The 15,747-nt window shown below is 36.5% G+C and overlaps 1 protein-coding gene across 1 annotated transcript in view; it reads right to left on the reverse strand.

Annotated features, from left to right (window-relative positions):
- Positions 1 to 15,747, reverse strand: part of LOC150080276 (centrosomal protein of 164 kDa-like) — a 92,286-nt gene that overhangs the window by 58,421 nt on the left and 18,118 nt on the right. Inside the window, exon 3 of the mRNA XM_090381556.1 lies at positions 3,172 to 3,340. Coding sequence (XP_090237682.1) covers positions 3,172 to 3,340 — 169 coding nt within the window. The remainder of the gene's footprint in view (positions 1 to 3,171; positions 3,341 to 15,747) is intronic.

Genomic DNA, 15,747 nt, shown 5'->3' on the forward strand with positions numbered 1-15,747 from the left:
AAAACCAGATGGTACCATTACAACTTCAGCTAAAGATAGAGCTAACCTGCTATCATTCTATTTTACTTCTAGCTCATGTACTAATGACCTTAGTGAACCACTTCCTACCATTCCCAGTACACTCCATTCAATGCCTCCTGTGGTCTTGAATCAAAAGGATGTCAAGAATTTTTACCAGTCTTGATGCCAAAATGTACCAGATCCTGATGATATTTCTCCACTTATTCTCAAAACCTGTGCTCCTGAGCTTAATCCTGTACTGCGTCACCCTTTTTTCACTTTCTCTTCCACAGGTGTGTTCCCTTCTGTGTGGAAATTTGCTGATATCCAGCCATTTCCTAAAAAGGGTGACAAATCCTTCCTATCTAATTAATTATTGTCCCATTGCTCTTTCTAAAATAATGGAGAAATCTATTAACCATTAACTCAAGCTATCTGAAAACCTTCCATCTGATCAATGATTGCCAGAATGGATTCCATTAGTTTCAATCCACTGGTGATATTCTGGCTTACGTTACCTATCTGGCTTACGTTACCCAAAAGAAAAGTTTGGTGAAATTCAAGCATTTGATCTTGACATTTCAAAGGCTTTTGATCATGTTTGGCATAAAAGTCTTCTAAATAAGCTTCCATCTTATGGTCTGCCAACTGTTTTTTGTAATTGGATATCCAGTTTTTTTCTCTGACTGCTTGCTGTGAGTGATGGTAGACAGCCCTCTTTCTTCTAACTTCTCCACTAATGCAGGGGTACCCCAAGGTTTAGTTCTTTCTCCCACTCTTTTCCCCTTGAATATATTGATGATCTTCTTACACTGACTAGAAATACTATCCATAATTTTGCTGATGATAGCACACCACATTGTACCTTCCAGTTTGAGAAACCTTGCAGCTTCAACTTCTCGAATGTCCATTATCAATTCCTTAATGCTGATCTCTAGGTAATTTTCCGTGAGGCAAAGATAACTTAGTTAATTTCAATCCTTTTAAAACTCAGTCCTATCTTACATTTCACAAAGAGGATTCTTTTTCTGCTATGCTTATCTTCAATGACACTCAGATTTCTAGAAAAGATCACATATCTCTATTAGGAATTACCCTGACTTCTAATCTCTCTCTCTCTCTCTCTCTCCATAAGCATTGGCACATTGCAAATATTGCTTCCTCGGCATAAAACATGGAATACTGTTCCAAAAAAACCTCTCTCAGGCTTCTAGATTCCATTAAAAAGAGGGCAGTTAGGTTAATTAATGACTCATCTCTAACTAAGTCGCTGCACTCTGTCTCATAGATGTTCTGTTTCGGCTGCATGCCTTTTCTATAGATACTTCCATGGCCACTGTTCTTCTGAATTTGCTTCTATAATCCTCCCGCCCTCAAAACCAGTCTGCATCCTTTTACTGTTCAACTTCCATTTTCCGGAACAACCTCTCTTCATACATATTTTCTGAAAATTACAATCTAGAGAAATTCAAGTCTAATGTCAACAAGTATCTTCTTTCATCTTCTAAGCCTTCAACTCAAGCATAGTACTAAGTACTATAGGTTCTAATACCTCTTGTGCTTGGGATTTTCATAAAAAAAAAAAAAAAAAAAGATTTGTAGATATGGCAAAAATCATGGAAGCAGTATGTTATGGACTGAAAGAATGGCATAAGACAATGGTTAGGCCACATCTGCACACTGCATACAGTGTGGAAACCTCATTTTAGGAAGGACAGAGATCTCTTGCAATGTGTTCACAGATGAGTAACAGGATTAGTAATACTAAAAGAGGTGTTTTTTTTTTTTTTTTTGTAGGTGCTGTATAAGCTCTGTCTCTTTGCATCATTTTTCCAATACTAATAATAATAAGTAATTATTCCATTTTGTTTAGGTCATATCTTGAGTAATATTGTACAGAAATTTGGAATCCCCATATCAAGAAGAATGTGGATGATTTCCTGAAGAGGTATAACAAAAGAGAAGAGAAGTCCCAAATACCCCTCAGTCATCAGCAGGGAGCTAATGACTGAGGGGTATTTGGGACTTGAAAAGGCTTTGGAAAATTAAATAATGGAGATATCACTTTTCTTTTGTAGGTAGCATAAACTAGATGATATACAATTAGATTAAGGAAGGAGAGCTGTAAGGCTGGATAAAAGAAAATTTTCTGTTTCCTAGGGGTCAATAACTGCTGGAATAAATTACCACTAATCTTATACAGAAGTAGAATGTTCATAGATATTTAAGAAAGCGTTGGACAGACATTTGAATGGATTCAGGCAATATTTTCTTTTCCTTTTTTAATTGCTAAATAAGTCTGATTTCCTTCCATCAGTTCGCCTTTATTAATCCTAATGCATTTTCCGGAACAACCTCTCTTCATACATATTTTCTGAAATTTAAAATTTAGAGAAATTCAAGTCTAATGTCAACAAGTATCTTCTTTCATCTTCTCCACCTTCAACCCAAGCATAGTACATTAGAAATCTCTTATGACAAGGAAGACAGACTACAACACATAACTGGTAACATAATTTATATGATTTTTTAACATTAATAACTAGCAGCCCAAGTAACATTAATCACATGAAGTAACTAGCAGTCCAATGGCTACTAGTTACTGCTTCTTACTAATATTTAAAAATAGAAAGCATTTCTTTTTAAGTAACTCATCTCTCTTTGTCTGTATTTCTTTCTTTCTTTTTTTTTTTTTTTTTTCAAAGGAGTTGAGTTCGTTAAAAAAAAAGAAAGAAAAAAAGAAGCGCTTGCTATTTTTAATATTAGATTACAGCCCTCCCTAGCTTGCGTAATACTTGATTTACAGAAATTCGACTTTATGTAAGTTTTTGCCAGCAGGTTTTGTATCCCATAGGAATACCATAATATCGTAATTTTAATCCCAATAACACATTGTTTTTTTGGTAATTCGTTCCAAGACCCTGGAAGTTGAAATTTTCGCTATATAAATAAGCTATCTCTTTAAAAGGTCATTTTTATAATTGAAATTGCATTATACTTTCATCGTTATCATATGTTCCTTTATAAGAATCAATTTTGAACGCCTTTGTGATATTTTTTTAAAACACATTTAATATTAGATATGATTTATTAAACTAAAAAGTGAAATAATTTGCATATTTTTCAAATTTCACGTGAAATGGTTTACAGAGTGCATTTCATACTTATTACCTTTGAATCCTCATCAGAAATTTTGGAAAATACACTCGTCTTCTTAATGTGCTTCTTTTTGTCTCTCTCTAACTGAACTAGCATACGGTAATGTACATCAGCAGGATGTTCCCATACAGCCTCCCCTGTCTGGTTGTTATAGAAGTAAATACGACCATTTTCATCTTCTCTGTTGAGGAGAGGGAGGAAAAAATAATGACGTTGCATAATAAATGTCAATTTCTGCAAGTTATGAAGACATATTTTCAATTTTTAAAAAAGAAAACAGCTGAAACTGATTGATCTAAATTAAACACTTATATCACCATAAAAGACCTTTAATGAGGTAAGGAATAAGATGCATATAAAATAATCGGTGCCACAAACCAAACATTTAAATGTAATGTGAAAAAAATTCATCTGCTGACTTTTTTTTTTAGATTTATTTTCCCATTTGGTTGGTGGCACAAAGAACTTTATACAGATTTTGATAGCATGTGTGGCATTGTTATCACTACAGTAAATTAAGTTACAGAAAAAAAAAAAAAAAAAAAGAGAGAGGAAAGAGTGCTGTGAGTGACAAAAATCAATGATAAAACATCAAATTAGGACAAAAAGAGGATATTCAGACATCTAATTTTTCGGTTAGATGTCCAATTACTTTTAAAAAGATGAAATGAGATGCCAAAAGAGTCCCATTTTTTAAAATTGCCATTCTATTTATAAATTAAATGAAAATTATAGTATTTTTTTTTCCAGTTTTATTAGATGTTAGTCAAGTTAGTATTAGTAGCAATAGTGGTAACATATGATAACAAGGAAGCATGTTTACCAGCCAAAAAAAAAAAAAAAGACTTCCCACCTCATTGATCCTCTCCCTTCTAATAATCTGTCTACTCCTTCCTTAAATTTATTCCAACTACCCACTTCCATAGCACCAGATGAAAGTTTATTACAACTAGCTGAAAGAAAATTTTTGTAAAGCTATCTTGCAATGATCCGTTTTCAACTTAAAAATATGTCCACTTATATATAAGGGGGGGGGGTATCAGAAACTTCGTACCCTGACCTAGATAAAACATCAGTAGGAAGATTCCATTTTTAATATAAGTTGTCTACATATTCAATAACCAACATGTGAAATTCGTTCCCATAAGTGATTGTACACCAGAGGTGGAGCCCGGAATCTGAGGAAGGACACTATGATTGACAAAGTGGAGTATCGAGCAGTGATCAAGTTCCTGCATTTGCAGAGCAAGAATGATCAGGAAATTGACAAAGAAATGAAAACTGTGTATGGACAGAACTGTCCATCCTATTACACTGTAAAAAAGAGAAAAAGGGAGTTCCAGTTTGGTTGTAAAGTGTCTTTGATGAGCCAAGAGAAGGAAGGCCATCAACATCCACAGACAGTGAGTGGTTGCAAAGGTTGGGCAGTGGGATGAATGACAGATGTGTGACAATTCATTTCATCACAAATGCAGTGGGAATTAGTTATGGGTCTGCCCACAGCATTTTACATTACCATTTGCACATGCTAAGGTCTCCATATGATGGGTTCCAAGATTGCTGATGCCTTTGCAGAAGCAATGTCAAATGCAACGTTCTCGCCAACTATTGGATTTGTGTAATGCAGATGTTGAGAACCTTTTGGATCGGTTGGTGACAAATAACGAATGCTGGGTGTACCAGTATGATCCAGAGACTAAAGACACGTCAAAGACATGTGTGGACGCCGCTTTGATTCGTCTTAGGAAGTCATCAATGAAGTGAAGAATCGTGGTTTCAGGCAAAAAGTGCAGACTTCTATGATCAAGGCATTAAACAACTGATCCATAAATGGGAGAAATGTGTTACTATACATGGAGAGTACACAGAAAAGGTTTAAAGTTCCTGTGAAGTTTCACCTTTCTAGGGCTATTATTTTTAAGTATGAACTTTTTGATACTCACTCATATATTACACTAGCCAACAACTTTAAACTTTTTTTTTGATAACATGAATGAAATCAACTGATTCTGACTAAATCGCAAGTGCTAAAAACGAGAATGACAGTAGAAAGTTCGTAGCACATCAGGTTTTCATGTTATGGCTTCGTGCTCCTTTTTTCCAAAAACTGTGAATTTTTTACTTATCTAAATGTACTTCACTACTTTTCTTGTAAATTAATTGCTTTAAATAGGAATGACAACCAGTAAATAACATATTTAAACTTTATATTCTATTTGGATTTAAGTAAGCAATTAACCCACAAAAGGGGAGGCAAAAATAGGAAATCTTACTACTTAGTTATTTTTCCTCTTATGAGCAGAATTGTCCTTTATCAGAAACCAGCAATAGTCAGCCATCACTGCTGGATCCCATCGTCCTTGATAGCACTGCTCCATAGTATGGATATCTTGGTGGAATCATTCCTCCTGCTTGTCACTGACAGATCCCAAGTTGTCTGGAAAGAAGTCCAGGTGTGAATGTCGGAAGTGTATCTTCAGCAACATTTGGCATCCTAACTTTTGATAGTTATATAACGATTCTTCAATCAACTCCTACAGTTCTCTATTTTTTTATTCCCTAAAAACCCGCTAACAACAGCTCTGAAGGATTTCCACACAGCTAATTCAGTGGCGTAAAGTTTAGTTTCAAAGATTTCATCCTTTAAAAGCCATCTAATTTGTGGGCCTATGAATACACCCTTCTTCAACTTTGCATCACTAATTTTTGGAAATTGGCTTTTTAAGTACTTGAAACCTTCACTATTTTTGTCCAGAACATTTCCAAAATTTTTCATGAGACCCAACTTTTAATGTGCAAAAGTGCGGAATTTAATGTGCGGAAGAGCAGGAGAAGCACCATTTCAGGTTTCACTAAAGGCGTGCATTTGATGTTGAGTTTCCCCAGGAACGTATTCTTTTCTGATGGGCCATTCCTTCACAATATAATGATGTTCTACTGCTTGACTATCCCATAAACACAGGAAACAACAATACTCAGTAAAACGATCCTGTAGTCCAAGCAACAAAGTGATTACTTTTAAATCACCACAAATTTTCCAACGATATTTCTTATAGTTTAAGGCATTTAATTGCTATGACATGTTATCATAGGTTTCTACCATAGACACTGAATCGTCGGTCCCAGTGAACCGACGATTGACGATTCAGTGGCTATGGAAGAAATCTATGATCGAAGAAACCTTTGCTACACAATGGTAATATCAAATCGTCAGTCCCAGTGAACCGACGATTTGATATTACCATTGTGTAGCAAAACTGGTTTTAAACTGTGTTTAGACAAATTGATGAATAATCTCCATTCTTCAGGATTGTGTTCAAACCCTAATTCATCTCAATACGTTTACATTTTTGCAGAGAACCTTCCATTTAATAATAACCCTCAAACTTTTCATTTCGGTTACTTAACACAGAAATCCTCGTGGTTTTTGCCAGCAAATTCCACTGTTGCAACCTAGATCCTAATAGCTCAGCCTGTTGCTTTGAAAGATTTAAATCCATAACCAAATCATTAAGTTCACTTTGCTCAATTAAGTGTGTGGTTTTGTCATTTTCAGGATTGTAACTAGGATCGGCAGATGTTGAGGGGGCAGGTGTGGGCTCTAGAAATCATTATTCTGGAAGAAGAATTCCAGAAGAATGATTTCTTCACAACTAGGTGGAGGAATAGGGAGTTCCAGTGTGTGTGGCACTGGTCTTACTGCAGACAGGAGGTTGGGGTAGTTTATTTTAACTCTATTTTTCCTTGAAAAAAGCCTTAGTATTTGTGAGGCAGAAATAACAATCTTCAAGGTGACTTGTTGGTTCTCGCCAGATCATCAAAACAGCAAAAAGCATTTTAGAATTGTTCCCCTTCATCCGTTCAGTCAGATTTACATAGCACATTATACAGCACATATGCGGTGCCCACCTTTTCTCCTGATCACCAACCTGACAACCAAAATAAAAATAATAAGCTTGTTTCACCTTGCCCGTGATTGATCGACATTGCAACTTCACTGTAAATTGTCCACAAACAAAGTAGCATACTGTCATTAACCACCATGCAACCTTTCTCTTATCTGCAAACTTGGTCAGCAAGTCTGATATGTCTCCATCAATATCATTGATAAATACAGAAAACAATACCCTGACACTGAACTTGGGGGACACCACTAATAACTTTGGTCCAGAAAGAGTGGTGTTCATTGGTTACCATTCTTTCTCTTCTCGCACTCAACCATCCTTTTATTGATAGCAGCAACTTGTCCTTGATGCTACACTGCTCCAATTTGTACAGCAGTCTTTTATGAACAACAGTATCAAAACCTTCCTGAAATCCAAGTAAATCCCACATCAGCACACTGTGATCACTGCCACCTAGTGGTTCCTTTACCTGCAGATTCTTAATGCATGAAGAATCACTGTGGTTAATCAGATAAAGAGTATTACTCTAGTTGCCTCTCGAACATGCTGCTATAGAAAACAATCATCCACAAAAGCCATGCTAGCATGCGAGTGACCAACTCAAGCTCCAGTCAATATCTGGGTAGTTAATTTCCCATTATCTCTCTCTATACATTAAAGTTTTCCTCATAGTGATATTTATTTGAGCCAGTGGGAGAAGATGGGGACAATTACAACGCTACAAATGTGCAGGTAAATAATTACATTGTTGTCTTTCATTGAAAGACAACTGCCTCCATAACATTCACCAACCTTGTGCACATGCTTCACTCTGTAATATGTGACCACACACAGTATCATTTGATGTTCCATTGTAATGTCAGCTGATGAAGAGAATAGATATATAGTTTGTATATTTGTAAATAGTTTAGTATTTTGTAAATATTTTAAATATTTGTATAGTTTGTAAATATTTTAATTAAATAATTTAGTCCTGCTCTTTCGATGCAAGAATATTCCTCATGCATTATGGAACCCGAAGCAAAAGGCCTCTTCCTAAGTGACCTATGTAAATGCAGGTAAATAATTACATAGTGATATTTATTCCACCTTGAGAATGCCAAGTGGTGGGGTAGCCAATGGGAGATGAGGGATGTGAGTTACATGGTACAAGTGGGCGGGACAATTATGTCACTACACATGCACAGGTAAATAATTACAGAGGTGATTTCCTGATTGGATATCGATCAGTGCATTTTAACAGGTGCATCTTTTACGTAGAAAAGTGTGCATGGGAGGTGGCAAGCAAAGCGAACAGGGAGTGAAGCCCCTTGGTAAGACATTATGATTTACTGGCCATTTCTCCATACAGTTGTTCGTTGCATTCATGGGATTCTTCCTCTTGCTCAGAATAATCACCTGAGAGGGCATAAATTCAAGTTGAGAAAAGACAGTTGTAGGATAGATGTGAGGCAAGAAGAAGAAAAAGAAATGAATCACTTATAAATTTATCAAGTGGAAATCTGCTGTACACCAATGGAAACAGTGAGAGGAGCGAAGGTGGAGTTGGCTTTCTGGTCCATAAAGATATAAAAAAACAACATTTTGGAATTCAACAGTACGTCACCAAGGGTGTCAAGACTAATACTCAGGATTTCTAAGAGGTACAAGCTAAAGGTTATAATGATTTATGCACCAACATCAAGCCATGATGATGAAGAGGCTGAAGAAATGTAAACTGAAATTGAGTCTCCTAGATGAGCAGAAAACCCACTATACTATCATTATGGGGGACTTCAATGCTAAGGTTGGAAAAAGACAAAACAGTGCAGAAAGGGGAACTATAGGAAATTTTGGAATTGGCGAAAGAAATGAAAGAGGTGAAAGACTTGTGGAATTTGCAGAATCATGAGGATTGTCAGTAATGAACACTTTTTTTCAAGAAAAGGGTGAAAAGGAAGTGGACATGGAAGAATCCAAATGGATTAACAACTAATGAAATCGACTTCATCCTCACTAACAGAAGATATATCGTGAATGATGTTACCATCCTGAACAAGGTAAATGTTGGAAGTGAGACTGCTCAGGACAAAGATATCGACGAGGAATATTACAATTTTCTGAAAGTGATAAAGCCTAAGAAACCTATAGGGAAAAAGAAATCCAAAGAAAAAATTAGTCAAGAAACACTTGTCATGATGAACCGAAGGCAACAAATGAAGAGCAAGATAAACACTGACAAGGAGAAAATTGAGTATACTGAGTTATGCAAAGCCATTAGAAAGAGACTCAGATAGGACATAAGATTTAACACAAGAAAAGTAGAACAAGCATTAAGGGAAAACAAAGGACTTAAATCAGCAGCCATGAGCATTAATACAGAAAGACAAATGATACTGAAACTGAAGAATAGCGATGGTATACTTATAAATAGCAGAGAAGGCATAATTCAAATAGCAGAAGACTACTATAGAGAATTATATAAGGAGCGAGGGAATGATGCCAGCAGTGGAGAAGATGGATCGCAAATTAGTAACACGTAAATTTGCTCCAATGCGACTGATATATTAGGGAACAATGCGAGTATAACGTGATTTTTGAGTTGGCTCATGCGCAATTTTGTCTGTGGGTAACACCAGGTGAATGCAAAACTTTGCACCAAGCTGAATGTAATGAGCTGAACAATACATACAATTTTTACAAAGCTTAAAAAATGTCAAACGTCAAATGTTGTTGTTGTTGTTTTGGTTTTTAGGAGCATTAGCAACTAAGGCCATATTGCTCCAGGATATGCGGTGGTCATTCCTTAACCTTTCCGCATCCTCCGTATTTGGTGGTGACGGGCTCGAACCCCGGTCTAATCAAGAAGCGTGTGCTACGCACTGCTGCTCCTTCCCACCTGGCTACGGAGGCGCCTACGTCAAATGTGCGAAAGCTATATTTTCTATTTATTGTAGTTGTATTGGTTGGAGACACACTGTTGTCAATCACTGTATTCACAAGATAATAGATGATATTGTAGGCTGACTCATGTTTTCAGGAGCTCACATTTTTCTGTTCCAACAGAAATTTCGTGAGGTGAGATAGTGTGAGCGGAAGAGCACATTTTTGGAGATCACTGCCATAAAACACAATAAAAATAATTTGCAGTTCCTAGTTTATTAAGCTTTTCTGTTAGTGCAATCTAATTATAAATGGGTAGTAAACTCAATCTTACTGCATTTGTGATAAAACCAATATTGTGTGGAATTGTGTGGATTTTTACGTTCTTATGTTGAAATGTGTTTTCCCTTCCATGAAACTCCAATCATATAAAAAATAAATAAATTTTCAGAATCTTCTCTTCATTCCTACTTTTTAAGCTTCATATGTTTTACTCCACATTTCACTTGTGCAATTTGTGTGTCCCGTGTTCATCGTTATTGATTGTTTTTTTTTTTTTTTTTTGCTGTTTTAAATTTTACAATCCTAAAAAAAAAAAAAAAAAAGTAAGTGAACACAGAAATATCAATTAGTATGTATATATTACAGTGCTGTATTTATTTATTAATAAATATTACATTTATTAGAAATTGAAGATGTTTAAACCTGTGTTAGCAATTTTATTGCGTTTCTAACTTTTTTTAGTGTTTTATTTACCAGACTAACATTTTTTTTGAGTGCTCTGCCCCTGTCAGTTTGCAGATGACACAAAGGTTGGCAGGGTTGTTAATAACAGTATGCTGCTGCAACTGTATCTGGAAAAGTTGGGTAGATGGGCTGAGAAGTGGCAACTGAAGTATAACATTGACAAATGCAAATACTGCATATGGGTAGCAGTAACCCCAGAGAAAGGTACCAACTATGTGGTGTTACACTCAGGGTAGTGTAGAATGAAAGAGACCTTGAGGTAATTAGATATGAAGTTTTCTGAGCAGTGCAGACAGGCTGCCAGAGTAGGTCATGGGGTCTTGTCAATGATATACAGGAATTTTCAAGCAGGGATAAGGAGGTGATTATCCCCTTGTATAAGGCAATGGTCAGGCCACACCTTGAGTATTGCATACAAGTCTGGAAGCCTCATTTTAGGAAGGATGTAGGGTTGCTAGAACAAGTACAGATAAGGGTAACAAGACTGGTGAAGGGAACAAAGGGATGCTCTTATGAAGAAAGGCTTAAGTTCTGCAAATTGCAGCTTCTGGAGACTAGGCATCTGCGAGGTGATCTGATTGAGGTGTACAAGACCTTGAATGGATTGAGCAGGCTTAATGCTGATGGGAGTCTTCCTCTTGCTCAGATTACAAACCTGAGTGGGCATAGATTCAAACTGAGGAAAGACAATTATAGAAGGATGTGCGGAAGTTGGCCTTTAGCCAGCAGGTAGTTGATTGCTGGAACAAACTTCCATCTGTTGTTGTGGAACTTGATAGCTTAAATAAATTCAAGGTAGAACTAGACAAACATTTGGAATGAATGGATCAGTGAAATGGGAATTTTTTTTTTTTTTTTTTGGCTGATACTGTATAAGCTTGCTTTCTTGTATTGTATGCCTCTACTAATGCTAATGACAATGCTATCCCTATTTTTCCAATAAGCCCTATTGTTTTTAATGCACAAAATACCATAACATGGAGATTTTTAGGAACACATGTACTGCTTTATAGCAGAACTGACTGTATTTAAAAAAGTAAAATCATAAAAAAACATTATGTATGACAGAGCATGTAATGTATGTATTAATTTTCTAGTTTATATCTTTAAATGTAAAACCCTTAATAAATGCATTATTCTATGGTGCCTGCGACTGTTTAATTAATATCAAAAGTAGCCCACCACCATGAAAAGATTGGTGACTCCTGCTCTAAATGGATTGAGTAAGCTCAATGCTGATGGAATTCTTTCTCTTCTCAGACTACGTACATGAGGATGCATAAATTCAAATTGAGGAAGGTTGGTTGTAGGATAGATATGCAGAAATTTTCCTTCAGCAAAGAGGTAGTTAATTGTTGGATCAAACTCCCATCTGGTATTGTAGTAGTGAATTGTCTGAATAAATTCAAGAACTAGACAAACTGTAAGAGGAAATGGACAAGTAATATGGGAAGTTCTTTTTTTTTTCACTTATGCTGTATAAGCTTGCTTTCTTGCATAATTTGCCACTACTAATACTAATTTATGTAGCAGTCACATTTGATCTACAGGTGCATACTATGCAGTCTCGAGTGTTGCGCTGCCAGTTCAGCAGGTGTGTAATTTTTATTTATTTCTTTTAAATCTGGTGATATTAAACTAGAATCCTAAGCAGATTATTTTATGTTTATTTAAGCTTCACAATGAAAATGCAGTTTACGTGATCATAAGCCTGTGATGAGATCACAATTCAATCAAACTGCTCCCAGAAATATCAATTACAGACACAACTGTTATTATGGAATACATGTAATTCAAAAAAGAATTTGTAAACTTGACAGGTATAAATTTTTTATCACATTATCATAAACACAATATATATGGCAATTATGCAGTACTTATTACCTAATAATTAATCACTAAACAGACAGTGTTCATTATGTTTGTATATCAAATAAAATTAAAACATCTATTGGTGAGTGATGATAATATTCCTTCAGTATATTATCATTAGTACTGGCAAATGATAAAAGAAGCAAGCCTGTACAGCATGATCGGGCCGACCGGGCTAGCCAGGTGGATAAAGTGCCTGCCTGGCAACCCAAAGGTCGCGGGTTCGAATCCCGCCTCGGGCTTGGATCACAGTAAAATACAAAAACTTTGGGAGGTGCATTATAGCCACAGAAGCTGATGCGTCAACAACTAACCAAAAAAAAAAAAAAAAAAAAAAAAAAAAAAAAAAACAGCATGATCAGGAAAAAAAAACAAAAAAAAAAACAACTTCATCTAGCACCCTTTTGTTCATCTCATTAATATCACTGCTCTTCTCTGTACCTGTTTCAACTGCTCTACATCCTTCCTAAAATGAGGCCTCCAGACCAGACCTGCTCACCGATAACAATTCTTGTCTTCTCCCAATCAACTATCCCTTTATTTATAGGAGTAACTTGCCCTTAATGGCACACTGCTCCAATTTGTACAGCAGTCTTTTATACACAACAGTATCAAAAGCTATTTTTTTTTAACTCAAAGTACATGATGTCTAAATTATTTTTTTGTGTCCAGTTCTTTTGTTACTGCATCATAGTATCCAACCATGTGATTCCGATTTATATGAGCATTATAAGAGATATTTACAAAGCCGCTTATGGGGTAAGATGATTGAAATCTGATAATGAGAAAGCACCAGCAAAGAGCTATAAACAGGGATAAGGAGTTCTTCTCATATGTGAATATGAGAAAGAAGACAGTAAATTCAATAGGTCCCTTAAATGGATGCAGTGGAACATCTATAGTAAGCCCAACAGAAATGGTAGAGATGGGTTGAACAATACTTATCGATATTTACAGTTGAAAGCAAGGTTGAAACTCTAGGGAATATTAAGATTAATGAAAGGAGAGCAAAGCTTGATGGAAAGATATGTTCAGGTGTAATTTCTGTATCTGAGTACATTAAAGGCTGCATTTAGCATTAGCATTAGTAGAGGCATATGATGCAAGAAAGAAAGCTTATGCAGCATCAGCCAAAGAAAAAAAAAAAAAAAAAAAAAAACACTTCCATTTCACCCCTCCGTTCGTTCAAAATACCTGTCCAGCTGAGCCTTAAATTTCTTAAGGCTATCAACTTCCATAACAAGGGATGGAAGTCTGTTCCACCAACCAACTACCCACTGGCTAAAGGCAAATTTCCACACATCTATCCTACATCTGTCTTTCCTCAATCTGAATTTATGACCTCTCAGGTGATTATTCTGAGCAAGAGGAAGAATCCCATCGGCATTGAGCATGCTCAAACCATTCAAGGCCTTATACACCTCTATCAGATCACCTCGCCAGTGCCTAGTCTCCAGACATTGTAATTTGCAAAACTAAAGCCTTTCCATTCAATAATCTTGTTGCCCTTCTCTGTACTCGTTCCAGCAGCTCTACATCCTTCTTGAAATGAGGCCTCCAGACCTGTATACAGTACTCAAGGTGTGGCCTGACCATTGCCTTATACAAGGGAATAATCACCTCCTTATCCCTGCTAGAAAAATTCCTGTATATCATTGACAAAACACCATGAGCTACTCTTGCAGCCCATCTGTACTGCTCAGAGAACTTCATATCTGCCTGCACAATTACCCCCAGGTCCTTTTCATTCTCTACCACTGTCAGTGTAGTACCACAGAGTTGATACGTTGCTCTGGGGTTGCTGTTTCCCCATATGTAGTACTTTACATTTGTCAATGTTAAACTTCATTTGCCACCTCTCAGCCCATCTGCTTAACCTTTCCAGATCCTGTTGCAGCAGCATAGCATCAGTAGTGTCCTTAATAACCCTGCCAACCTTTGTATCATCTCCAAACTTGGAGATTAAGCTTGATATACCATCATCAATATCATTTATAAATACAGAAATCAATAATGGACCCAACACTGAACCCTAAGGGACTCCACTAATAACATTAGTCCACGATGAGCAGTGTCCATTGATTACCACTCTCTGTCTTCTCCCCCTCAACCATCCCTTTATCCATAGCAGCAATTTGCTTCCAATGCCACACTGCTCCAATTTGTGCAGCAGTCTTCCATGTGCAACAGTATCAAAAGCCTTTCTAAGATCCAAATATATAATATCAAAGTTATTCCCTGCATCCAGTTCTTTTGAGATTGCATCATAGTATCCAATCAAATTGGTCAGGCAAGACTTTCCCTTAACAAAACCATGCTGAGTCCAAGCTATAACTGAAGTCTTGTCTAGATGATCCTGCAGTGCTTCTTTAACCAGTGCTTCCATTAATTTTCCTGGAACAGAAGTTAAACTCACAGGTCGATAATTACTTGTGTCAGCCTTTGATAATCCATTTTGAATTGGGGTCACATTTGCACATCTCCAGTCTATGGGTACCTCCCCTGAGTCCAAAGAAGCTCTCATAATTATGGCTAAGGGCTTGCTTACTTCATTTGCTGCCTCCTTTAATATAACTGGATAGATCCCATCCACCCCAGGTGCCTTTTTTATGTTTATCCTCAACAATTTCTCTTCCACTTTCCTGTCAGTTATTACAAAATCATCTAGCTCACTGCCACAGTTTACTTCACCTCTGGCATTCCCCTTCCTGAATAACTCCTCATGTGTGAATGTAGATGCAAAATACTCTTTTAGCTTGTTAGCCACCTGAGCAGGATCCTCAACTGTTGAACCATCAATATCCAGTGGACCAATCTGATTAATCCCTTTCCTTCTAGACTTTACATTGGTAAAGAACTCTTTTCTGTTTTTCTCTGCATCCTTTGCCAAGGATTTCTCATAATCTGCCTTTGCCTGCTTAATCTCCTTTGTGACTTGCTTACAGACCAGCTTATATCTATCATAGGCTTCCATGTCACCCATTAATTTATATGTATCCCATGCATTTTTCTTCTCTGCCATATGTCTCATTAGTTCATCTGACATCCATTTAAGCCTAAACCTTGAACAATATTTCTTAGTTGGTATGTGACGCCTAGTAGCTTCCAAGATAAGTTCTTTGAATGCTTCCCATTTTGAATTTGCTGTTAGTAACATCATCAGTTTGTCCCACTGTATAGAATTTAAATACTGTCTCAGACC

This window comes from Mastigoproctus giganteus, chromosome 9, assembly GCF_048544385.1.
Source record: "Mastigoproctus giganteus isolate SK-2022 chromosome 9, ASM4854438v1, whole genome shotgun sequence".
NCBI lineage: Eukaryota > Metazoa > Arthropoda > Arachnida > Uropygi > Thelyphonidae > Mastigoproctus > Mastigoproctus giganteus.